Raw genomic sequence first — 26510 nt, 5'->3', positions numbered from 1 at the left:
AGAAGAAGAAGAACAAGAACAAGAACAAGAACAAGAAGAACAAGAAGAGTTTGGATTTATATCCCCCTTTCTCTCCTGTAGGAGACTCAAAGGGACTTACAATCTCCTTGCCCTTCCCCCCTCACAACAAACACACTGTGAGGTGGGTGGGGCTGAGAGAGCTCCGAGAAGCTGCGACTAGCCCAAGGTCACCCAGCTGGCGTGTGTGGGAGTGCACAGGCTAATCTGAATTCCACAGCTAAGCCTCCACAGCTCAGGTGGCAGAGCTGGGAATCAAACCCGGTTCCTCCAGATTGGATACACGAGCTCTTCACCTCCTACGCCACTGCTTCTCCTTAAAAGGCCAGGCCAGCCACTGTGCCGGCCATGTGCGTTTGGCCATTCTGCAACTTGCCCGCCCACCTCTCCCTTCGAGCTTAAGTGATGTGTTGCTGCATGCTTCTTTGTCATAGCCGTTCAGCAGTTTGGAGCATGGGAATTGATCTGATGGGTCTGGGGGAGGGGGGAGCTAGGGAGCTATCCCCCCCTTTATTTCATAAGGAATGCTGCAGCAAGAGGCCAACCGCCCAGCTGACCATCACAGGGCGGAGCTCCAGTGAGAGGCCGACCCCCTGCTGGAGCTCTGCTACAGCAGCACAGGGCAACCGTTCAGCCACCAGGTTGGCAGGAGAAGCAGTCTGCCTTGGAAACACCCCTGAGGAGAGGCTGCTCAGAATTCCAAATCAGACCAAAATCCCATACTGTGCCACACGCTTCTTACTGCACCATAAATAGTTGGCTATGGTCCAATAATTTACCCCAGTCATGAGTGTGGTGTGGTTATTGGGTCAATGGGTTCTGAACAGGGTTGGCCCCGTCCTCGCGCAGCAACTAGAAAAGATCTACTCCAGGGTATCAACAGTGGACCACACTTCTTGACATGTTCTTAGACCCTACCTGGTTGACCCCGCTGGGCCACGTGATGGCTTCTTCGTGGATGGAGAGCACTTTGCGTGAGGGAGCTCCAGGGTCTATCTGCCCAACTTTGACTCGAAGGAAGGACTGGTTTGGGAACGTGACCCAATTGATAATATCAAATCCAGCTATTAACTCTCCATTTTGATTGAAGGCTATCTTTTCCTCCGCACTGTTGTTAAAGGAGACGCCTCTCAGAAAGAAGTGGAGCTAAGTAGGGAATGGAACCAAATGGCTTTAGCAAGCACTGGATATACACACATGTCTGCATTGTCTGAAAGAGAAACAAGAGCTCAAGCCAAGAACTGTTCTTTCAGTCAGGCCTGGATGAAAATTAACATGAAAACCAAAGCGGAAGGGGGACAATAGCACGCTTTGGGTACATTATCAGCAAATGGTTATACTTAGCAGATAGTACAGTGATGGCGAACCTTTTCGAGACCGAGTGCCCAAACTACAACCCAAAACCCACTTACAGATCGCAAAGTGCCAACACAGCAATTTAACCTGAATACTGAGGTTTTCGGTTAGAAAAAATGGTTGGCTCTGAGCCGTGCGTTACTCGGGAGTAAGCTTGGTGGTAGAAGGTGGCTCTGCTTTGAAGCAACCATGCAACTCTTCGAACGGGTGAATCACAACCCTAGGAGGGTTTACTTAGAAGCAAGCCACATTGCCAGCAACCGAGCTTACTCCCAGGTCTTTGTATTTAGTTCACGCTTTAGTTCTTCGCATGAAAATCAGTGGGGTTTAACAGCGCTTGACAGGGTTACCTACACTGCTTCCCCAAAACTAGGTCTTAGGTTTAATGCTAATAATCGAGCCCAGTGGCCCAGGCCAGCCTAGACGTGGGGGGGCAATTTCCCCTCCACATGATGAACTCTGTGCGTGCCCACAGAGAGGGCTCTGAGTGCCACCTCTGGCACCCGTGCAATAGGTTCGCCATCACCAAGATAGTATGATTCCCTTTGTACGGGTAGGGATGTGCACCAAAAAAGTGTTTAATATTTTTTGGATTTAGTTTTAATAAATTGTAATTTTTTTCGGAAAATCCAAAGAAAGCCAAATTCCTATAGCAGTATGTGTTTTTTCTGACCTTTATCTTCAGAATATCTGAAAATTAAACTAAAATACATATTTTTCCATTCCAATTGACACACATATAAAATAACATGATTGCTACCACTGAATTGTAGTCATTGTGCTCTGCCCAACTAATCACTGATAGTGTGTCCCACGTATCTGCTGTACATAGAATAGTCCAGTGGTGGGATCCAAAAATTTTAATAACAGGTTCCGATGGTGGTGGGATTCAAACAGTGGTGCCGCCGCACACACGCACCTCCAGTCTCTATTGGGTAGGGTGGTTGCTTTAGTAACCCCTTCTCGGCACTCAGAAAAAATTAGTAACCACTTCTCTAGAGAAGTGGTGAGAACTGGTTGGATCCCACCTGTGGAATAGACTCTATGGTAGACCTAGTACACAGACATGAGAACATCAGTGTTGATGAGGGGACCTCTTACTCTTTTGTCTAGAGCAGTGGTTCACAAACTTCCTTATTCCGCGACCCTTTCATACAGTTCCTCATGTTGTGGTGACCCGCAACCGTAAAGTTGGTATATATAAAATATAAAAAGACTGTTTTCTGATGGTCTTAGGTTACCTCTGTGAAAGGGTTGTTTGACCCCCAAAGGAGTCGCAACCCCCAGGTTGAGAACCACTGGTCTAGAGCATACTGATGCACCTACACATAACATGAGATTTCTACCAATAGAAAACTCAGGATTAATGAAAATGGCTTTTGATTCAGAAGCATCTGTCTTTCTCTAACCATTGCTCATACTCTGTTTATCCATCTGCCCAAGAGACCTAGCTGCCAAACTGAAGCTCAAGCTGTGGAGGTTACCTGCAATGGCTCTTGATGCATAAGTTTCTGTCTTTGTGTATCCTGCATTGCTGAGTGCTTGACTCTTTGCAACTGCATGGCCTGTAGGGCATACGCGATAGCATAGACAGCATCATACACACTGTTGCTGTGGCCAGTCAGGCTCATTTCAAACACTGTGTTGGGAAGACTCTCCCATTTCTCCCTCCCAGTACAGAGAGGCCCACCATTGTTGTCCTCCACAGGATCGGGAAAAGAACAGGCAAATGCATTTTCCCAGAATTCCCAAATGAAGCCGTCCTTATTTTCCCTGAAAGGTTTCCTCATCTGAATGAATTTCTGGAATCCCAGTGATTTCTTGGAATGAACTGCGAGAGAAATTGCACCGTGGAGGAAGCCTACGTTCCAACCTCTTTGAATGGGAAATGAGGTGAACTCCATCTCGGCAGTCATAATCCAGACTTTTGTGTTCACAGCTATATTCTCAAATGCTAAGTAGTGTAGTATTGTCCTCATAACTGCCATGGTTTGGGTCTCACCATGGACAAGTAACGCATTGGCTGAGCTGCTCATGGCAGCATGAAATATTTTGCCCCCTCCCAATATCATATCTTCAACCTCAGTGGAATATGTTAAGGCAGGGAATCTTTCAATGAAGTCAAAGCAGATGTTTTTCTTGGAAAACATGGGAAGCACATCATGGATAAAACTCTCACCACTGGGATGATCTTTATAAATCACTCCGATCCACGTCCAACTGAAATGCAGCAGTAAAAGGAGAATCCCCATATATTGATGAGCCCCATTTGGAAACATGTGGTGAAAGGAAGCAGGTTGGCTTGGGTCATTCTTAAATGGAGCAGCAGCGTATGTAACCTAAAAAGAGAGGAAGATGAAAGGAGTGGTCTCTAAAACCAACTGTAAAGTAAGGTACAGGGGACAATTCCAAAACTGTAACAGGTGTACCCCAGCTTTGCCCCTCCATCTTCCCTTGATACTGTTGCCTTTTGAGATTTCCACTTGTGACTTCACTGAGCATTTATGAAAAATTCAGGCTGTTGTTCACCTGAAAATGATGGATGGCGGGAGTTTTTGATGTACGTGGGCAGGAACGAGAATTTCATTACGCCGAAGAATGGATAAAATAATGACTGTGAATTCTGCTTCTTCTTTTTTTTAGCCAGGTAGAGGTTCAGCCAGTGAGTGATCATGTGCACATAGAGAATTAGAAGAGTTGAAGTGTGTGTGTGTGTGTGTGTGTGTGTGTGTGTGTGTGTGTGTGTGTGTGTGTGTGTACACACACACATGCATGCACGCACGCACAAACTACAATGGGGCTTGCTGGCTCTGAAGATTTGGGAAGGGCTCTTCAGTCAATCCCCAATAACAATCAATCCCCAATAACTTTTTCCCCCTAGGTCAGTTGTCCTTTCAATGACAAGACATACCTCTATTTTTCTTTTGACTTTTTCTACCTGGAAATCATAACACCTATACCCCAAAATCACAAAAACGTGAAATATCAGCCCATCTTTAAGGTGTATGTTACCTGGGGAATCTTGTAGGTGCTCAGAAGTGTTGCCATGTTCTGGCAAAAAGCAGCACTAGGTCCCCCAATGGCTGCTACCAGTTTGCTTTGGGTGGTAGACCTGTAGTTGGGGATGAATTTGTTCGTGAAGGAAAGGAGTTCCATGGATGCCTGATAGGTCCTGCTTTCACTGAAATAGCTGTTGTAGATGTTGAAGCCAAGGGTGAGGTTGGGTAACAGCTGTGGGTTTTCATTGATCTCCTGAACGGCAAATACCAAAGCCAGAATATGCTGATAATTCTGAGTCACAACCCTGGAAACACAGTTATAATGTGAAACTGACGCTGTATGACACGACAGGTGTCCTTGGCTACATTTCCAATTTAACCGTGCCTGCCAGCAACTTACTGCTAAAGATAATGATTTTTTTTCCAGTCTAGGGAACTGAGGTATGTCACTAGCAAATATCTACAGTTTTGTGTGCCCCCAAATCTGATCCTTCACCTCCTGCCAGTTGTCAGTCATATACAAACACACATTTTGTGCTTGTTTGGTTTGGTTTCATTCAATCGATTTGAAATCATACATATCATGGGTAAAAAGGCACTGGATCAATGCTGAGTGGTATCCTACCCCTACATAATTCAACAGATCTGGCAGCTGTGAAACCTACCATAATAATAAAATAATAATAATACACCCAACCGCTTACAAGGGCTCAACTTCTGCCTGGGAAGGATGAGTCTGGAATGTTAATTGATCAGAAGAGATGTAGATCTGAGAAATAATGCCACCTACGATGAAACCCCCTGACCGGTGATACTTGTACAGTATTGGAAGAGGGTCCAGGACGGTGCATTGAACAACAGAAACCTCGCTCACCACCCAGGGCAGCTGCACTAACACAAAATGCAAGAGTAGTCCTATTTTGCTTAATAACCTTCTTCTTGGGCAACAGTCCGCCTGATCCCACATTGTTAGGGAAATGCCTCTTAGCATCAGAAGGTCCCTTCAATGGCCCCTGGCTTCACTGCCGCAATAACAGAACCACGCCGTGGAAAGTGTCTGAGGCCAGACTGCATCCAGTTTCAGTAAAGAATATTAATAGGATCATTCATGTTGCTCTCTCCTGGTCTGGATCTCCCCAGAGGATTGTAGAAAGTGGTAACGTTAGATAATTGCAGAAATCACGATCCACAACCTACAATTAGGAACTCTCTGTGACATTTCAGATGACATCGTGTTTACTTCAGCAAATGTCTTCAGCTGGGACAATGAAACATCAAGTGATGGAAAGTTTTTTTGCGGGGGTGGGGGTGGGGCGGGGCGGGCGGTGAGAACACAATAGAGAAACCACTTTGCCAAATGTGTGATACACCCTAAGATTTTTCATATGGCCTGGAAATGGCCAGTTCTTTATCAAACTTGGAATCAGTAAAAACCTCCATGGTCAATGAACAAATGAAGTTTTTAATTATTTACCACATTTATACCGCTCCCTGGTCCTCAGAGTAGTCAATAAAATAATCCTTTTCTAATACAATCAAGAAGAGGAAGAAGAGGAAGAAGAGGAGGAGTTTGGATTGATATCCCACCTGTTAGAAGACACAGGAAGTGGGTGGGCAAAAGCTCCTTTCCCTTCCTCTCCCCACAACAGGCACCTTGTGAGGTAGGTGGGGCTGAGAGAGTCCTGAGAGAACTGTGACTAGCCCAAGGTCACCAAGCAGGAATGTAGGAGTATGGAAACACATCTGGTTCTCCAGATAAGTCTCTTGCACTCAGGTGGAGGAGTGGGGAATCAAGCCTAGTTCTCCAGATTAGAATCCACCTGCTATAACTATCAAGTCACTAGCAGCCCCATCCACGGATGGAGAGCCAAAGTTGCTATTGGGAGGGGTGCGGTGGCCACACTGATCAGTTTTCTCTCCCTGGAGGAGGGGCAATCCCATATGCTGGTGATGCGCAATTCAGACTTAGGCTACCTGGAAAGCCGCATAGAGGCTGTTGGGCAGCAGGGAGGCCTTTTCTCTTTGAGTGCCTCCCCATACTGTTGGGAAGATGCTTTGGGAGAGGTGGGGTGGGAAATACAGGAAATACAAGAATGTTGGAGCTTTCAAAAACATACCATGGGATTAATACCTCAGTAGCCAAGTGTCCTCTTTCTGCCAAAGCATAATGGAGGCTTGTCTACCATATATTTATTATTGATTGGAAATTCACATCATCTAGCATTCTTAAACTATTTTGCCCAATTCCACACCAATCTAGAGCAATGTTTATGTATCACTTATGCCTTCATTAGTAGTCCTCAGCGTTGGCAAATCTAATTGTATTTTGCTTCAAATTGTACTTTGGGGAAGATAGAATCCTAATGATAGGGAATCTGAAACTTGCTATGTTCAGCCCTCAAAGTTTAGCGGTTAAGAGCAGTGGCTTCCCATCTGGAGAACCAGGTTTTATTCCTCACACCTCATGAGTGGCAGAGTCTTGTCTGGTGCACCAGATTTGTCTCCCCACTCCTACATTCCTGTTGGGTGACCTTGAGCTAATCACAGTACTTTGGAACTGTCTTACACCTATCCCTACCTTTCAAGGTGTCTGTTGTGCAGAGTGTAAGGGAAAGGAGTTTGTAAGCTCCTGTGAGTCTCCTTACAGGAGAGAAGTGAGGCTGTAAATCCAAACTCCTCCTCCTCTTCTTCACAAGGTGTCTGAAACTCCTTGTCGCTTTGTGGCAGATTCACTTTGTGGCAGATTCACTTTGTGGTCAGATTCACTGGCAATAAAGGTTGGAAATCTAGCTAAATCCAGTTGGTCTTCTCAATCCGACACATGCGGTTCAACTGGTTCTTTGGATATAAAATTCACAGCATCCCTGTCCCTTTGCTTTTAATCATTGGGAGCATGAACACAGTGCTGGCTTTGATGGAACCACAACTTAGCAAGGCTACCTAAAATGGAAATGCTCACCTTGGTTATATACCTGTGGTTTGATTTTTCCTTATTTGCTGCTCCCTTGGGGTTCTGCTGAGGTTTGAATATGCAGCAGTTGGGTTAGAAGACACAAAATTATAACCATCTGTTTTAATAACGTTTTGCCGAGGTGTCAATATTCATTCATTCATTCATTCATTCATTCATTCATTCATTCATTCATTCATTCATTCATTCATTCATTCATTCATTCATTCATTTATTTATTTATTTATTTATTTATTTATATACCGCCCTCCCCAAAGGATCAGGGCAGTGTTTTAAAATTTATGGTTTTAAGACTGTACTGTATTGGCAATTTTTGGATTTTACATTTTTTTTCTGATTGTATTATAAATTGTTGTGACCTGCCCTGAGTTGTGCGGGGACAGGGCGGGATAAAAAGCAGAATAAAATAAATAATTAAAATAAAATTGAGGGATTTCCATGACCCTTGAAACTCCAATAAATTGGGAAGAAGGAATCCAAACACTGAAGATAGACATGTTGCAAGTGATCAGTTTGCATTATGAAAACTTTGTCCCCATGTTATGACATGACAACAGTAGAAAGAATGCATTGGTTTAAATTAGGGTTTATTTATTAAACTCTGTACTGTGTTAGTTACTCTCTCATATACCCTACTGTGCGGTGTTTCATTGTCAGCTGTATCTCAGACTTCAGGGAAACAGCAAGAGACTCATGGGTGTTTAATGACACACAGTTCACGAAACAAGTTGCTGGAGCTTGAGTCAAAAAGTGCAACTGAAGTTCCCCCACAATTATCATACCAGAGGGCAAAAGAATTCACAGCTTGAATTTCAAAACCTGCATCCTGTGGCAAGCCCTGCTGAAAGGAACAGTATGCCCCACAAAGAAAATGTCACAAAAAGAAAACACTCAGAAAAATTACCATACATGCACACAAAATTTAACCCCATAAAACACATTCCTTTCCCCCTTCATTTATGATTCTTTATTAGTTGTTCCCTTTTGTTCAAATCTGGTCTCATCAGAGTGATGTAGCATTTGGGAGTAAAAGTCAATGTCAGAACTCCAGTGCTAGATGCCAAGATGGAGAAGATCTCCACAGCCACCATTGACTTGCCTTTTGTGCTCAAGTAGGTGGGAACAAAGGACAACCAGACGGTGCAAAACAGCAGCATGCTGAAGGTAATAGACTTGGTTTCCTGGAAAGAGTCGGGTAACTTCCTGGCAAAGAAAGCCACAACAAAACTGACAATGGCCAAAAAGCTCATATAGCCCAGGACACAATAAAACATAGTGACTGACCCTTCATTGCATTGCATTAGGATTTCTCCCCTTACGGAACGCAGGTCAAGATCAGGGAATGGGGGAAATGTGGCCAGCCACACGCTACAAAGCATGACCTGAATAAGGGAACAACCAAGGACGATGGAGGTGGTCAGTTTTTTGCCCACCCATTTCCTCATGCTGGATCCTGGCTTGGTGGCCAGAAATGCCAGAACCACAGTGATGGTTTTGGCCAACATACAAGAAACAGCCACCGAGAAGACAGTGACAAATGTGGTTTGTCGCAGAAGACACGTCACCCTCGTGGGTTGGCCAATGAACAGAAGAGCACAAAGGAAGCAGAAGAGGAGAGCGATCAAGAAGAGTGTAAGAGAGGAGTCCGGACATTGGCTTTGATGATGGGTGTGGTGGTATTTCCTGAATATTCCAAGCACTAAAACTGTGATGGAAGACAAGGACAAAGAAAAAATGGTCACAGCAATCCCCAAGGGCTCTTCATAAGACAAAAAAGTGATAACTTTGGGAATGCACAGGTCCTGCTTGCCGTTTGGGTAATGATCTTCTGGACATTGAAAACAGTCGGCAAGATCTGGAAGATAAAACATTGACGATATGTACTTGGTAGGCTTATATGCAGACAATTTCAGCAATCACTGCTTTATATGACAAGGTGTTGGATGAAAGTGCCTACTGACATGATATTTGCTATGGGGATGAAAGACATGGGGATTAGTGCATCCGGATCTCCAAGTGTACGACAGTCAATATATTTGTTTAACATTATACACTACGTTTCTCACCATTTTCATCTGAAATCTTCCCTTCTGGGCAACGAAAGCAGTCGTAGCAGCAAAACGGCTCCCCCTCTCTCTTTCTTTTGCTGTAACCAGGATGGCATGCTTCATTGCACTCAGAAATGGGCTGCACCTGCCCATAAATTTTTAAAAAATTATATTTTTCATCCTCTGCCCAGCAGGGAACATAAAAGGCATCACACAAAAAAAGACATGTTTGTCCTCACCACTGGCATTAGTGGCACCTGTGCTGGTGGAGAGGTCAAAGACGCTGCCAAGAGGGCGCCACACAGATCTGTGTCAACAACAACACAAGCCTTTATTGGCATACAAAACAGGGCAAAAATTTAAAACAAAACAAGGTTAAGAAATGCAGTTAAAATTACTAATTTCCAGTATAAAATTTGCAACAGTCTCACAAGAGAGCACATCAGAGCTGTTCAGGAGATTGGGTCTCTTATAACACTCATGCCACTGAGAACATTGCAAGAAAATGGAATTCATGTATTTCATGCGTATCTTATTGTATTTAGGGCATAGAAACAGAGAATGGTCAAGTGTTTCAACCGTAGTCATATCACATGAACAAACTCTTTTAGAACGTTCCATATTCTTAAATCTTCCCTCCAGCAGAGCTGATGGCAGCACATTACATCTTGCAGTAGCCAACGCTCTCCTCTGGGTGGGATTAATCAACGGATGAAGATATGCTGCCATAATTCCACGCTCGCATGGGATTAATAATGTAGTCACACAGATCAGTGGAACCCAGACCCAGTAGAGCCTGCAGCCACGTGTCTATGCTGGCATCAACGAAGACGAAGAAGAGTTTGGATTAATATCCCCCCTTTCTCTCCTGCAGGAGACTCAAAGGGGCTGACAATCTCCTTGCCCTTCCCCCCTCACAACAAACACCCTGTGAGGTAGGTGGGGCTGAGAGAGCCCCGAAAAGCTGTGACTAGCCCAAGGTCACCCAGCTGGCATGTGTGGGAGTGCACAGGCTAATCTGAATTCCTCAGATAAGCCTCCACAACTCACGCGGCAGAGCTGGGAATCAAACCCGGTTCCTCCAGATCAGAGTGCGCCTGCTCTTAGCCACTGCTCTTAGCCACTATGCCACTGCTGCTCCCCAGCTATCACATATGTGTGGCCTCCTACCTGGTTAAAGCTACGGGGCCACAGGATGACCTCATGACAAATGATGAATGCTTCTTCTGAAGGAGCACCTGGGTCCACCTGCCCAACTTGGACTCGAAGAAAGGACTGGTTTGGAAATGTCACCCAGTTTACAATGTCAAATCCGGTTTTTAGCTCCCCATTTGGGTCAAAAGAAATAGTATCTCCAGCACTGTTGTTGAATGAGATGCTTCTCAGGAAACGGGGGAGCTAAATGGTGCAGGAGGAAATCAAATAGTTATATTCATTAAAACCATCCAAACATTAATCTTTAGGTGATCGTATTTGACATTTCACACATGATGTGTTACAAAAAAATGGGGTATAAATATTTTAATAAATAAATAAATATAAATAAATAAATAAAACAAGCGCCTAATAACATTCAGACTTGACAAGGAAAATTAAAGGCCGCTCTGGTCTTAAACTGAGCAAGAACTGCAGTGGATAGACTGTTGCACGGAAGTAGTTCTTTGACACCAAATCTCTTGCGTGAGTTGAGACAGCCTAGAACCTGTTGGTGCACCGAAGTACACAGAGAGTCCACATTATCTGAAGCTTAGTTACCACACCTGCGAATTCAGAAGTGTCCTTTTCCCTCCATCCTTCACAGATATGTGCTTCGGTTTAGATGAACGGAGGGCATGCACAGCATGTGCCACCGCATATACTGCATTGTAGATGCTGTAGCTGTGGGCAGTCATGTGCTTTTCCAAGATTGTGCTAGGAAGATTCTCCAGCTTCTCCGCTCCAGTGCACGTTTCCTCAAAATCCTTGTCAAACATGCTGCAGATTTCCTTAGCCTTTCTGCCAGGAAGCAAACAGTTAAATGCATTTTCCCAGAAGTTCCTGGTGAAACCATCTTCTTTTTCAGAGGTAGAGTGTGTGAGGTGGAGAAATTTCTGGAATCCCAACATGTCCTTTGAGTGAACTGCCAAGGACAGAGCCCCATGGATGAAGTCTAGATCCCAATCTCTTTGGTAGTAATCAGATGCAAAGTCCATCTGGGCCGTCATGATCCAGACTTTCCCTTTGGTCTTCACGGGCAACTCCTCAAATTCTGCATAATGGAGCAAATTTCTCAACACAATTACAGTCTGAAATTCACCGTGCAAAACCACAACAGTGGCCGAACTTCCCATGATAGTTTGGCATAGCTTGGTTTCCTCTTCTACAAATTTTTCAATGCCACTAGAGAACTCTATTATTGAAAATTTTTCTATAAAATCAAAGCAGATACCATTCCGGGAAAACACGGGAAGCACGTTGCGTATAAATGTCTGGTCAGTGTCCACAATGACATAAACCATTCCAATCCACGTCCACCTGAAATGCAGCAATAACTGGAGAATGCCACGCGACTGATGAGCCTCATTTGGGAACATCCAGTGGAAGAAAACATCTTGCATTTTGTTATTCCCGTCTGGAGCAGAGCCATAAATTGTCTATATGTAGGGGGGAAAAGAGGTGAAGAAAGAGACATTCTCTGAAGGCATATACATAGCTAGCTATATATTTACAAAATTGCGATGCAGCTGAGCTCAGGATGATTTCATTTGAAGAATTCAGTGAGCGTTTAGGAGCAATCTTTATTTGATTTCTGTAAATAACTGAATAAAAGCCAGAAGACTATGGGAGTGGGATATGTAATACAACTGCTGCTCTTTATAACATTTCTCAACTATGCAGCGAACTAAATATCACATGGTTCTGGGTTTCCCGGACTGTACTCCTGTCCCCCATATCTGTGGCTCGCATCTGCAGAGTTGTATCTCAGAGACAAGTCTGTTACACAAGATAACAAGATCCTGGGACATGGGCAATATATACCCCACTAAAAACATTCCCTTCTCAGAGGACACAGTGTGTAACAGACTTGACTCTGTGATACACCTCTAAAGATGCCAACCACAGATGCAAGCAAAACATTAGGAACAAGATCTACCAGACCACGGCCACGCAGCCCGGAAAACCCAACACAACCAGTTGAACCCGGCCATGAAAGCCTTCAACAATACAACTTAGACAGGCACTATAGGAAGGAGGAGAATTGGGTTGACATAGAGCGAAAAAACTGTCCGGAACCCTCTAAAAGTTGTTTAATAATGACCATAAAACTAAACTGGTTGAAATATAAGGATGTAGCCTAGAAAGTCCAACCCAATCATATTTACCTTCAAGAGAGTTTTAATTTGTTTTAAAAAATCTGTATAATTATTCTAACATGAAAATGCCTCCTTCATTTGATGTGGTTCAGTCATAGACTGAAGAGGTGTAGAATACAGGAAAAACACTGCTTGATTTTGATGCACGTGTAAAGTTTCCAGGAACTTGACGTCACTCATTCAAGTAGCTTGAGAACATAGAAATTGGATGCTATTCAATCTCATATGGGTTGCCTGCATATGAGTAAAGGACTTCACATGAGTTATTTTTCAATCAAAACTCTGAATGAGCCAACAGATTTGTGCTTCTTCACTTGATTGACTGTTAAGAAGCATTGAAGCATCCCTCTACATTTAAACCACACAATTTTCAACCATCGGACCTCAAGAAGAATACCTTAAAGCTAAGGGAACTCTTACTTGTGGAATCTTGTATGGGCACAGTATGGCTGCCATGTGGAGATAAATATTCGAGTTGGGTCCTCCAATCACAGCCACTGGATTGTCCTGAACGTCACATTTATAGTTAGGGATGAATCGGAGGTGTGTGGAAAGAGTTTTCATTGAGGCATGAATGGTCTGTATGGGACTGAAATAGTTATTATAAATCTGGAGGCCCAGGGTGACATTGGGCAAGAGCCGGGGATTTTCATTGATTTCCTTGATTGCAAATATGAAGGCAAGGATGTGCTGGTACATTTGTGTAATCATCCTGCAATGAGAGTTATATCGTGTATCATAGTCCAACATGTTCAGAAATATGACATTAATAGCATTGGTATTCATTATGTGCTTGGTTACAACAGCACACTACACATATTTTCCTGGTCCTCCAGAGCTTTTCCATAATGATAAAATGCAAGAAGGGAGGACAATTTTGAAAACGGTGGCAGGTTTATATTAGGGGAGCAAAGATAATTGATATATAATGGTGATTCCCATCCTTTTAAGATACGCTCACAACAACCCACAGTATCAGAGAGCAAAGTCAATAAACTGTAGCCCTACAATCAAAATATACAAAAGAATATCAGGCTAATTTTAATTGGCAGCAGCAACAGTTTACAAACCGCATGACTGATGTCACTGTCACAAAATGATGAACAATGAATGTTAAAGCAGCAGTAACCCAGATTAGAAATGCAAACTAATTTGATTTGGTACAAAATAAATCCTTACGTAGAGCCATGAACAGGTTGGTGGGAAGGATTGTTTTGAAAGGTTATTGGGCTGAAAATAACAGAGAACTGTGAAATAATGCCAGTGATGGTGAAGTCTCCGGAGTCATAGTACTTGTGACAAATAGGACGGGGACCACCAATGGGACACCGGACAAGATGGACTTTACACACTGCTTGGGGCAGCAGTGCTAACAGCAACACTAAGATTTCTATCATTTTTCTGGGGGGAAAAAACTAGACCCAGATTTGCCTCTTTTCACCTATTAGATTCCTTGAGAACCATATTACATCCAGCGTCTGCACAATACGAGTGTACAGAACAAATGTACAAACCATCAAACCAACAGAAAGCCTGTCTGTTTGAAAATCCTTCCCTCAGTGGGAAAGGGGACATTAATATAATCCTTCAGTCATGGTTTCTAATTTTGCTGATGGTCACTAGAGCTCTCTAAGGGTGCAAAGAAATTGTTGCAATCATGGTGAATTAGCTGATTGCAGAGACGATTATCTTAAACACATTAACTCAGTCTTAGATACTCGGTGACATAGCGGAAGAAAATGTTTACTGGATTGCCTGAAATGTCTCCTTCAGTCTCCAGAGGGTTTGAGCTAGAAGCACATGGGTTTGTAGTGGACTATAGCAAGAAATAGAGACTTGAAAAATAAGCCTTTGAGAAAGAAAACATAAATTCAAAAGGAAAAAAAATGTTTTTGAGATGGCTGAACAGCTCACCTAAAATGTAGCTCAACTAAAAATTTAGCCTCTGGACCAGATTTGCAAAAAAATTGATTAAAATTAAATTTTCAAGGGAAAATTTTTTTTTAATTGTCGCAGATATTCCAGTTCGTACTGTCAAGTGCAGAAGTATACACTTAATTTTGCTCTGGTGGACTAAATTAAAACCGCTCATTGAAATTTAGACTGGTATCTAAATGAATGCCTGTAGAAATCGAAAGTCCCCTAAATTAGTTCAAAGCAATGAAAGTCTACAGAGGAGTACAGACTGATACATTGAGTGCTATATATTATTAGTATTTACAAAATTTATATTCCATTTTTCTTCCATCACAAGATCCAGTGAACTGGCTAGCAGATTAAAATGTCCATAATAAAACCACTATTAAAGACATTATTATAACCACTAAAAACAAAGCTACCCCGTTTCCCTGAAAATAAGACCTACCCCGAAATTAAGCCCCAGTATGATTTTTTGGGATTTTTGGAGGATGGCGAAAGAAAGCCCTACTCAAAAATAAGCCCCTAATTACATATTCGGCCAGACTGATCTGAGATCATGTGGAAGTAGCAAGATCATGGGAAAATATAAGACAACCCCTGAAAATAATCCTGAATGCATCTTTTGGAGCAAAAGTTAATATAAGACCCTGTCTTATTTTGGGAGAAACAGGGTAAAAGTTGTACAGAACCATAAAAACAATAATCAGGAAGGGGTTGAGGCACTGAGGCCCTACCTTCAGCAGTCCTGAGCGGCAGATTTCTCCAGATCCCATACCAGCAAAGAGCGTCCCGCCACAAAAAGCCATTGAAACAATCGAGGCATCCTCTAGATTGCAGACATATACTTCATCTAGAAGAGACAATATATAGACCCATACACTGAGAACTATGCCAACTCACCAGACAAGGTCAAATCCTTCTTTCTGCTTTGTGATCAGTCTCCTCAGAGATCCCTAGACGTTGCCAAATTCCTGGCTGGCTGTGGGTCGCCACAGATTTTAGTTTATTTATTTATTTATTGTTTTAACTGCTGGAAGTGTCCGAACCTACTCATTTTAACTTGATCCTCCCCAACCTCCCTGTTGTATTTTAAACTTATGCCAATAAAAAGGTTGATGATGATGATATAAGACAACCCCTGAAAATAATCCTGAATGCATCTTTTGGAGCAAAAGTTAATATAAGACCCTGTCTTATTTTGGGAGAAACAGGGTAAAAGTTGTACAGAACCATAAAAACAATAATCAGGAAGGGGTTGAGGCACTGAGGTTATGCAAATGAAGCAAAAATGTCTTTACCCTGGCCATCCAGGATGGCGAAACAATGCAAGTGCCTTAATGAATAATATTTAATACATTATGTATTAATGCAAGGCAATTAATGTTCAATAATTAATGTTCGAAATTACTCAGGAGATGGGAATGGAGGTAGGGTAAACAGGCCATCTACTTTGAAAGCATTATTATCCTCCCTCCGTTAATCTGATGGAACATCTCAGTCATATAGGCCTTTCAGAACTGTGCCAAATCCACCAGGCCCAGGTCCAGAGGTGGGATTCAGGGGGTTCCGAAGGTTCTGTAGAACCTGTTGTTAAAATCTCAGTTCAGAGAACTGAGGAAAATATCATTTTTAATACTTAAAATATTTGTATTAAGTATTAATATTTTAATACTTAAAATAAAAAAGTGATATTAAAATATTTTTAATACTTTTTAACAGTCATTATTTGAATCCCACCACCATCGGAACCGATTGTTAAAATGTTTGAATCCCACCACTGCCCCCAGGTCTCACTTGATGGAGAGTGCCACAAAGCCATGCAAACATCTAAGAAGACTCTGGCCCTTTCCGCACGGGCCTTTTACAGCGCTTTGGGGGCAGCAAAAGCGATGTCGAGGCTGTTAGCACAGGGCGCCTTCTTTGCAGCTCTTGACCGTCGCTGGCGGCGTGAAGTAGCCATTTCTCCACCCTCCTCCCGGCGAGGTTTTGGAAAAATGGTAGCTACTTGCCCACTACCCGATGTGAACAACGGCTTAGCTGGAAACCATCCCTCCCCACCCCTTGTCGACTTACCATCCCCTCGCACGACCATCTGGTGCATTGCGAGCCTGGGGATATACTACCTTGCGACTCCAAATGGGCGCACAGGGCAGAGGCGTCCCCTGGCCTTGGTAGTAGCGTTGGGCGGTGCAGGAAGGCCAAATCGATTGGGCGACAGCACAGCATGGTGCCATCATCCTGGTAGTTTTATTGGGACCATTAGATGCGAACAGTCCGGAAGGTTGGAGTGGTGTCATGCGCCAGCCAACCCCCACCGCGGCCGTGCGGAAACGGCCTTAGCTTTGGTTCCTGCACCAGTTTTTCATCTTCTCAGGCTGTGAAGCACTGATTTCTGCGTTTCAAAACACCCTCCTCTTTAGTTTGTGTCCAGACACAACCTCTTTCTCAGTGCAACGACAACTGTCACCCCAGTAATAGTAGGAGAAGAAAGGAGGGGAAGCCATTTTGTTGCCATGACTGCCTTCCATGTCCAGAAGGGAAGATTTCAGATAAGAAGGGTAAGTTATGATGTACATAATTTTGAAGAATACTTTGTGTGATCCAGGTCATCCAGCTTCATACCACATGGGGGGGGGGGCACAGACTTTGGAAATAATTAGGCACCAGAAGCTTCTGAACAGTTTTCAAAGAAATGAACAAGAATAATTTATTGGAAACAACCGAATGGTCTGATGAAGTAACAAACATAAAACAGATTAAGTTTCTAACAGGCAGTATTGACAAAGACAGGTTGCTGATTTAGGTTTTCATGGTTTCCAGTTCCAGTCAACCTTCTCAGGCTCGGGAAAGATTGCTTCAAAACCTGCATCCTGCTGGAAGCCCTGCTGAAAGGAACAGTATGCCCCACAAAGAAAATGTCACAGAAAGAAAGCACTCAAAAAAAAGTACCATACATGCACACAAAAATTAACCCCAGAAGATACATCCTTTCCCCCCTCATTTCTGACTCTTGATTAGTTGTTCCCTTTTGTTCAAATCTGGTCTCATCAGAGTGATGTAGCATTTGGGAGTAAAAGTCAATGTCAGAACTCCAGTGCTAGATGCCAAGATGGAGAAGATCTCCACAGCCACCATTGACTTGCCTTTTGTGCTCAAGTAGGTGGGAACAAAGGACAACCAGACGGTGCAAAACAGCAGCATGCTGAAGGTAATAGACTTGGTTTCCTGGAAAGAGTCGGGTAACTTCCTGGCAAAGAAAGCCACAACAAAACTGACAATGGCCAAAAAGCTCATATAGCCCAGGACACAATAAAACATAGAGACCGACCCTTCATTACATTGCATTAGGATTTCTCCCCTTACGGAACGCAGGTCAAGATCAGGGAATGGGGGAAATGTGGCCAGCCACACGCTACAAAGCATGACTTGAATAAGGGAGCAACCAAAGGGCGATAGGTGGTCAGTTTTTTGCCCACCCATTTCCTCATGCTGGATCCTGGCTTGGTGGCCAGAAATGCCAGAACCACAGTGATGGTTTTGGCCAACATACAAGAAACAGCCACCGAGAAGACAGTGACAAATGTTGTTTGTCGCAGAAGACACGTCACCTTCATGGGTTGGCCAATGAACAGAAGAGCACAAAGGAAGCAGAAGAGGAGAGCGATCAGAAGAGTGTAAGAGAGAGTCCGATTATTGGCTTTGATGATGGGTGTGTGGTGGTATTTCCTGAATATTCCAAGCACTAAAACTGTGATGGAAGACAAGGACAAAGAAAAAATGGTCACAGCAATCCCCAAGGGCTCTTCAAAAGACAGAAAGGTTATAACTTTGGGAATGCACAGGTCCTGCTTGCCATTTGGGTAATGATCTTCCGGACATTGAAAACAGTCGGCGAGATCTGGAAGATAAAATATTGACGATATGTACTTGGTAGGCTTATATGCAGACAATTTCAGCAATCACTGCTTTATATGACAAGGTGTTGGATGAAAGTGCCTACTGACATGATATTTGCCACAAGATTGGCCAAGATCATCCAATGTTTAAGGATCCTTGTGATCAAGATTGTATTGACCCCAAACATAGTTGATCAAGAAAGAGATAATTCAACTTGGGAGTAATCACTTGGGCAATTTTGCCAAGCTGTAATTCTTAGTTTGGTTCCATCCAGTGAGATATCCACAAGGTATGGGTATTAACCTTTAAGGCTTTGCGCGGCCTGGGGCCCTCGTACCTTTGGGACCGCTTTACTCCATATGTTCCTACACGGCCTCTGCATTAGCAGAGGCCAATTTACTGATGGTTCCCAACCCCTCAATGATACGGCTGGCCTCCCCCTGGGCCAGGGCTTTTACAGCCCAGCTGCCTGATGGAACCTCCTCCAACTGTCCGGGCCCTCTTGAGGGATCTTGGAGAAGTTCCGCTGGAGCCTGTAAGACTGAAGTTATTCCACCGAGGGCTTTAGGGAGGTCAGCCATTGATGGTGGCGCCCTCTTGCCTCTCCTTTTGCACATTCTGGGAGCTGACACCTGGATCTGCCGTCCCCTCTCCGGGAGGGTTTTTATTGATAGTTTTAATGCTGGAGGCCAAGTGGTTTTTGTAGAACGCTGTAATTTTATGTTTTAATGATGTTATTAATTATATTAATTATTTATTGTTTACGTAACATTAATTTGTTGTTCACCGCCCAGAGCCCTCAGAGGATGGGGTGGTATATAAATATGGTAATAAATAAATCAAATAAATATTATATACACAAAAGTACACAATCCACAATGCTTATATCACATTTACCTAAAATGTGGGAAAAAACACTTTTGAAACATTACATGGGGATTAGTGCATATACATCCTAATCTCAAGTGTATGACAGTCAATATATTTGATTAATATTATGAAGGGAAACGGGTATATTTAGAATATATAAACCCGTCAAGCAAAGTAACGAGCAGAAATGTGGATTGTGCGGCACGTTAAATAGGAGTGGTTAGCTCTCAAAAGACCAGCTGTTTTACCTCAGAAGTTCATAAGCATAAGGAGAACTTTACTTCACTGAGAGAGAAAACATATACAGTATATACACATTAACAAAGTTTCACAAATATATAGTTACATGCATGGTTCATAGTTTGTTACAGTTTGGTTGTGATATAATATCTTTGTCAGAGCACTTTTACATAGCATTTGGTTTGCACCAGTACAGAGAACATCTTTTCACTCAGTCGGTCAGTCAGTGAGGGAACAGAACACTGCCAACGGTTTTTAACTGTCACCTTTAGAATGTTCGTGCAGCTTCCCAGAATTCCCTGCTGCTTCTGCTACCACTGCATGCAAACAAGGCTGAATATTCCAACACATTATACACTATGTTTCTCACCATTTTCATTTGAAATCTTCCCTTCTGGACAACGAAAGCAGTCGTAGCAGCAAAATGGCTCCCCCTCTTTCTTTCTTTTGCTATAACCAGGATGACATGCTTCATTACACTCAGAAATGGGCTGCACCTGTCCATAAATTTAAAAAAAAATATGTTTCAACCTCTGCCCAGCAGGGAACACAAGACATCTTACCACAAAGGCATGTTTCTCCACACCACTCGCGTTAATGGCACCTGTGTTGGCGAAGAGAGGACAAAGACGTTGGCAGGAGGTGCTACACAGGTCAGCAGAACCCAGACCCAGAAGAGCCTGCAGCCATGCAACTATGATAGCATAAAAGAGCATGCTGGCACATCAGGGGGTGGGATGGGGACATTCTCAGGGGTGACTTCAGTCAGCTTCCACTGAGCTTTCACCCAGCAGAAATGGAGGAGTGCGGATACACATCTGGTTCACCAGATTAGCCTCTGCCACTCAGGTGAAGGAGTGGGGAATCGAACCCAGTTCTCCAGATTAGAATCCACCTGCCCTTAACCACTACACCAACACTGGCTCTTATACCCTGCTTATCTCCCTGCCGGGGCACTTGAAGTAGCTTTTCACATCATTCCCACTCCTGGACTTCACCCCCACAACAGAAACTTGAGAAGATAACTTAGTCTGAGAGATTGTGACAGGCGCAAGATCACTTGACAGGTTTCAACGAGTGTGTGAAAGATTCAGCCCCAGCCGTCCCGGGTCCAAATTCAACACTCTAATCACTGCATCACAACAGCTATCACATAGCCTATAGAAGATAATTCTGTGCCTTATCTAAATTTTCCACACATGGAAATTATCCCTGCCTAAAAAGAGAACCAGTTTTGAACATTAGAAAAACATCCGGCTGGATCTAACATATGTTCGGCCCCCTACCTGGTTGAAGTTACGGGGCCAAAGGATGACCTCTTGATGAATGACAAATGTTTCTTCTGAAGGAGCACCTGGGTCCACTTGCCCAACTGGGACTCGAAGAAAAGACTGGTTTGGAAATGTCACCCAGTTTACAATGTCAAATCCGGTTTTGAGCTCCCCATTTGGATCAAAAGAAATAGTATCTCCAGCAGTGTTGTTGAATGAGATGCTCCTCAGGAAATGGGGGAGCTAAACGGTGGTGGAGGAAACCAAACAGTTATATTCACTAAAACCATCCAAACATTCATCTTTAGGTGACTGCATTCGACATTTCACACATGACGCGTTACAAAAAGGTGGGGTATAAATATTTTAATTAAGAAATATAAATAAATAAAACAAGCATCCAATCGATATGACACCCAAAGAGGAAGGTGGACATGTAAGAAAAGACTGTTCCTTTTCAGATGCCCATGGGTCCTAATACCATCAGGACCCATTATTTATGATAGGAGGGGTTTAAATGCATGGCGAGATGCTTTAAGATATGACTGTTGTTTTAATTATATGTATGTTTTTAGCTGATGTTTTATCTGTACACCGCCCTGAGCCCTTCAGGGATAGGGCAGTATATTAAATTCAATAAATGAATAATAATAATAATAATAATAATAATAATAATAATAATAATAATAATAATAATAATAATAATAATAATAATAATAATAATAATAATAATAATAATAATAATAATAATAATAATAATAATAATAATATCTGTATGGAGATACATAGATCATCTGTACTGTGATATAAGATCTGACCTTGTTGGCCCAGACTATCTTAATTTTGTTGGATCTCAGAAGCTAAGCAGGGTCAGTCGTGGTTATTCCTTGGATGGGAGACCACCAAGGAAGTCGCATTTGCTCTGTGCAATTAGATTCCTAACCCCACCCCCGGTCCTGTCATCTGCCCTCCATTCTTGTTTTTGCCCCAAATCAAAGAAGACATCCAGGATCAGTGCTTGAATGAGACAAAATAGCCATGGTTGCATCCCTTCTATAGCTTTGGTGGCTGAAAAAAAACTTTCTCTACTGTTCACAAAACACACACTGTGAACAATGGGGCTGGTGAGAAGTGTGTGTGAGAGTGAGCATGTGTGTGTGTGTGTGTGTGTGTGTGTGTGTGCATGTGTCAATCGAATCACAGTTGCAGTGTTTTCAAGGCAAAAGATGAACAGGGGGTGGCTTGCGCTTCCCTCCTGGGAGAGGCCATACTATTGGATAATAACATTTGGACTTGACAAGGAAAATTAAAGTCTGCTCTGGTCTTAAACTGAGCGAGAACTGCAGTGGATAGACTGTTGCACGGAAGTAGCTCTTTGACACCCAATCTCTTGCGTGAGTTGAGACAGCCTAGAACCTGTTGGCACACCGAAGTACACAGAGAGTCCACATTATCTGAAGCTTAATTGCCACACCTGCCAATTCAGAAGTGTCCTTTTCCCTCCATCCTTCACAGATATGTGCTTCGGTTTAGATGAACGGAGGGCATGCACAGCATGTGCCACCGCATATACTGCATTGTAGATGCTGTAGCTGTGGGCAGTCATGTGCTTTTCCAAGATCGTGCTAGGAAGATTCTCCAGCTTCTCTGCTCCAGTGCACGTTTCCTCAAAATCCTTGTCAAACATGCTGCAGATTTCCTTAGCCTTTCTGCCAGGAAGCAAACAGTTAAATGCATTTTCCCAGAAGTTCCTGGTGAAACCATCTTCTTTTTCAGAGGTAGAGTGTGTGAGGTGGAGAAATTTCTGGAATCCCAACATGTCCTTTGAGTGAACTGCCAAGGACAGAGCCACATGGATGAAGTCTAGATCCCAATATCTTTGGTAGTAATCAGATGCAAAAGAATCCATCTGGGCGATCATGATCCAGACTTTCCCTTTGGTCTTCACGAACGACTCCTCCAAATTCTGCATAATGGGCAAATTTCTCAACATAATGGTGGCCTGAAATTCACCGTGCAAAACCACAACAGTGGCCGAGCTTCCCATGACAGTTTGGCATAGCTTGGTTTCCTCTTCTACAAATGTTTCGACCTCAGCCGAAAATTCTATTTTTGTAAATTTTTCTATAAAATCAAAGCAGATACCGTTCCGGGAAAACATGGGAAGCACGTTGCGTATGAATGTCTGGTCAATGTCCACATCGACATAAATCACTCCAATCCATGTCCACCTGAAATGCAGCAATAACTGGAGAACACCACGGGACTGATGAGCCCCATTTGGGAACATCCAGTGGACGAAAACATCTTGAATTTTGTTATTCTCGTCTGGAGCAGGGCCATAAATTATCTATATGTAGGATGAAAAATGAGGTGAAAAAAGAGACATTTTCAAAAACTGTATATATAGCTAGCTATATATTATATATATATAAACCTTTAATGGCATAATTAAAACAACAACAGCAATATAACAGCAACAATGGCAACACCAGTGTAATAAATACAATCTCCAGTACAGTTATGACAGTTTGCTCATGACAGAGCACAAAATGTTAGCCAATGCTTCCAATACACTTGCAGATCCACAATCCAGCATCGTTACAATATAGCTACGGATTTCCACGAATATAAAGCCATCCCTAGAAAAAAATAAGAGGCGTAGTAGGGTTTTTTTTTTGCTGAAGTCACGAGAAATATAGGCATCCCCGAAAGAGAGTAAGACGTAGCAAAGTTTTGGTTTGGAAGCATGCCTGACAAACAGAACACAGAAAAATAAGACATCCCCTGAAAATAAGACAAAGTGCATCTTTGGAAGCAAAAATTAATATAAGACACTGTCTTATTTTAGGAGAAACGCGGTATATATTTACAAAATTGCAGTGCAGCTGAGCTTGGGAAGATTTTACTTGAAGAATTCAATGAGCGTTTAGGGGCAATCTTTTTTTCTGATTCCTGTAAATAACCCCACTGAATAAGAGCCAGAAGACAACGAGAGTGGGACATATAATACAACCAACTTACACTCCTTCTGCTCTTTAAAACATTTCACAACTGTGCAGCAAACTAAACAATGCATGGTTCTGGGTTTCTCAGACTCTACTCCTGCCCGTCACAGGGACAAAGCTGCTTCAAAGGACAGCTTATTTTTTAAAAGAGAAAAAGGAAATCCCAAACAAATCTGGAATGGTGTTGCAGGGAGAAGAAGGGTCTCTGCCCACCCAAAGACTGTCTTGCAGAAAACCCACATTGGTTGGGAGCTGTTCCTTTGATTTGGCTGCTCCACGTGGAGAATCGGTGTGTACAGAACAGCAGAATCAGTGAACTGACCCCCCCCCCCCGCCGCAGTGTGGTTTTTGCATGCCTCGTAGGGAAGGCACTTCAACTCCGTGGCCAAAATTCTGTCTCTCACAATATGCTGTTTCTCGATTTGACGGGAGTTTGGAAAGGTGCGTTGGATGCCTCATCATCACCCAGGGTGATCTAAAAGTGGAGGGAGAAATCTGAGAGGAGGTTAAAAGAGCAGTCGATGGGTTGGATGCCGACTGCGTTTTTTACAGTCACACCCAATTTCTGGCTCATTCCACACATGCAGAATAATGCACTTTCAAACTGCTTTCAGGGCTCTTTGAAGCTGTGCGGAACGGCAAAATCCCCTTGCAAACAGTTGTGAAAGTGGTTTGAAAATGCATTATTTGGCGTGTGTGGAAGGGGCCTTACAGTCACACCCAATTTTACAGTCACACCCAAATTTCCCCCATTCCATATAGCTTCTACCCATGAAGTTCCCATGATCCCCAGCAAGGTCTTTTTGTCAATAAAAAGGGACACCTTCATCTCTCTTTTTCAAGCAGAGGGTCTGTTTTGATCCAACCGAATGCTGTAATGATGTGGACTTCAACTACTTTCACCCAAATCTGGCAAATGTCAGCTCATGACAAATGTCACCCATGACAAAAGACTATGCCTGAATTGTCAAAGAGTCAATTAGAGGCAAGATGACCCTGGATTAGATCCTAAGTGTTGCCTAGAAGCTAAGGTTGAGTCCAACCAACTTGTCTGTGAATTAAAATGGGAAGAGTGGTCTCTTAGAGATATGCTGGGGATCATAGGAACAATTTAGACAACAGCCATGTTGGACAGACACTATAGGAAGGAGGAGAATTGGGTTGAAATGGAGTGAAAAAAACTGTCCGAGACCTTCTAAAGGTTTTTAAATAATGATTCTAAAACTAAGATGCTAGAAATATAAGGATGCAGCCTAGAAAGTCCAACACAATCATGTCCATCTTTCAAGAGATTTTTAATTTGTTAAAAAATCTATATAATTATTTGAACACGCAAATGCCCATTTCATGTGGTACAGTCATAGACTGAAAAGGTATAGAATACAGGAATAATATTGCTTGGTTTTGATGTACTTGCAAAGTTTCCAGGAACGTGAAACCACTCGTTAAAGTAGCAGGAGAACATAGAAATTGAATGCTATTCAATCTCATATGGGTTGCCTGTACATGAGTAAAGGAATTCACATGAGTTATTTTTCAATCAAATCTCTGAATAAGCCGACAGAATGATGCTTCTTCACTTGACTGACTGTTAAGAAGCATTGAAGCATCCCCCTACATTTAAACCACACAATTTTCAACCATCGGACCTCAAGAAGCATACCTTAAAGCTGAGGGAACTTTTGGTTCTGTATGTGATGCCTGCATGGAATGTGGTATTGGTAACATGTGAGTAAATATTCGAGTTGGGTCCTCCAATCACAGCCACTGGATTGTCCTGAACGTCACATTTATAGTTAGGGATGAATTGGAGGTGTGTGGAAAGAGCTTTCATTGAGGCATGCATGGTCTGCATTGGACTGAAATAGTTATTATAAATCTGGAGGCCCAGGGTGACGTTGGGTAAAAGCTGGGGATTTTCATTGATTTCTTTGATTGCAAATATAAAAGCAAGGATATGCTGGTACATTTGTGTCATAAACCTGCAATGAGAGTAATATTGTGTATCACAGTGCAACATGTTCAGAACATGACATTAATAGCATTGGTATTCATTATGTGCTTGGTTACAACAGCACACTACACATATTGTCCCGGTCCTCCAGAGCTTTTCCATAATGATAAAATGCAAGAAGGGAGGACAATTTTGAAAACGGTGGCAGGCTCCCATTAGGGAAGGAAAGGCCCCTTCCGCACAGGCAAAATAATGCGTTTTCAAACCACTTTCACAACTGTTTGCAAGTGGATTTTGCCATTCCGCACAGCTTCAAAGAGCACTGAAAGCAGTTTGAAAGTGCATTATTCTGCATGTGTGAAATGAGCCGAAGACATTTTATATGTAACAGTTTTTCCTATCCTTTTAAGATACCCTCACAACAACCCACAGTATCAGAGAGCAAATTCAATAAAATGTAGCCCTACAATCAAAATATACAAAAGAACATCAGGCTAATTTTAATTGGCAGCAGCAACAGTTTACAAACCACATGACCGATGTCACTGTCACAAAATGATGAACAATGAATGTTAAATCAGCAGTAACCCGGATTAGAAATGCAA

General features: G+C 42.8%; 1 protein-coding gene and 1 pseudogene across 1 annotated transcript in view; both read right to left on the bottom strand.

Annotated features, from left to right (window-relative positions):
- Positions 1-8297: 8297 nt before the first annotated feature.
- On the bottom strand, positions 8298-16625 carry LOC125444384 (annotated as a pseudogene).
- Positions 16626-17401: 776 nt separating this feature from the next.
- The window catches only part of LOC125444383 (extracellular calcium-sensing receptor-like), an 11385-nt gene continuing 2276 nt past the window's right edge, over positions 17402-26510 (bottom strand). Inside the window, 6 exon segments of the mRNA XM_048516794.1 lie at positions 17402-18108; positions 18111-18563; positions 20043-20169; positions 22418-23174; positions 24356-24426; positions 25615-25933. Of these exon segments, the coding sequence (XP_048372751.1) occupies positions 17663-18108; positions 18111-18563; positions 20043-20169; positions 22418-23174; positions 24356-24426; positions 25615-25933 (2173 nt within the window). The 3' untranslated portion in view covers positions 17402-17662.

The sequence above is a fragment of the Sphaerodactylus townsendi genome, linkage group LG15, assembly GCF_021028975.2.
Source record: "Sphaerodactylus townsendi isolate TG3544 linkage group LG15, MPM_Stown_v2.3, whole genome shotgun sequence".
Taxonomy (NCBI): domain Eukaryota; kingdom Metazoa; phylum Chordata; class Lepidosauria; order Squamata; family Sphaerodactylidae; genus Sphaerodactylus; species Sphaerodactylus townsendi.
Note: the sequence above shows the minus strand (reverse complement) of the source record. Positions and strands in the feature narration are given on the sequence as shown.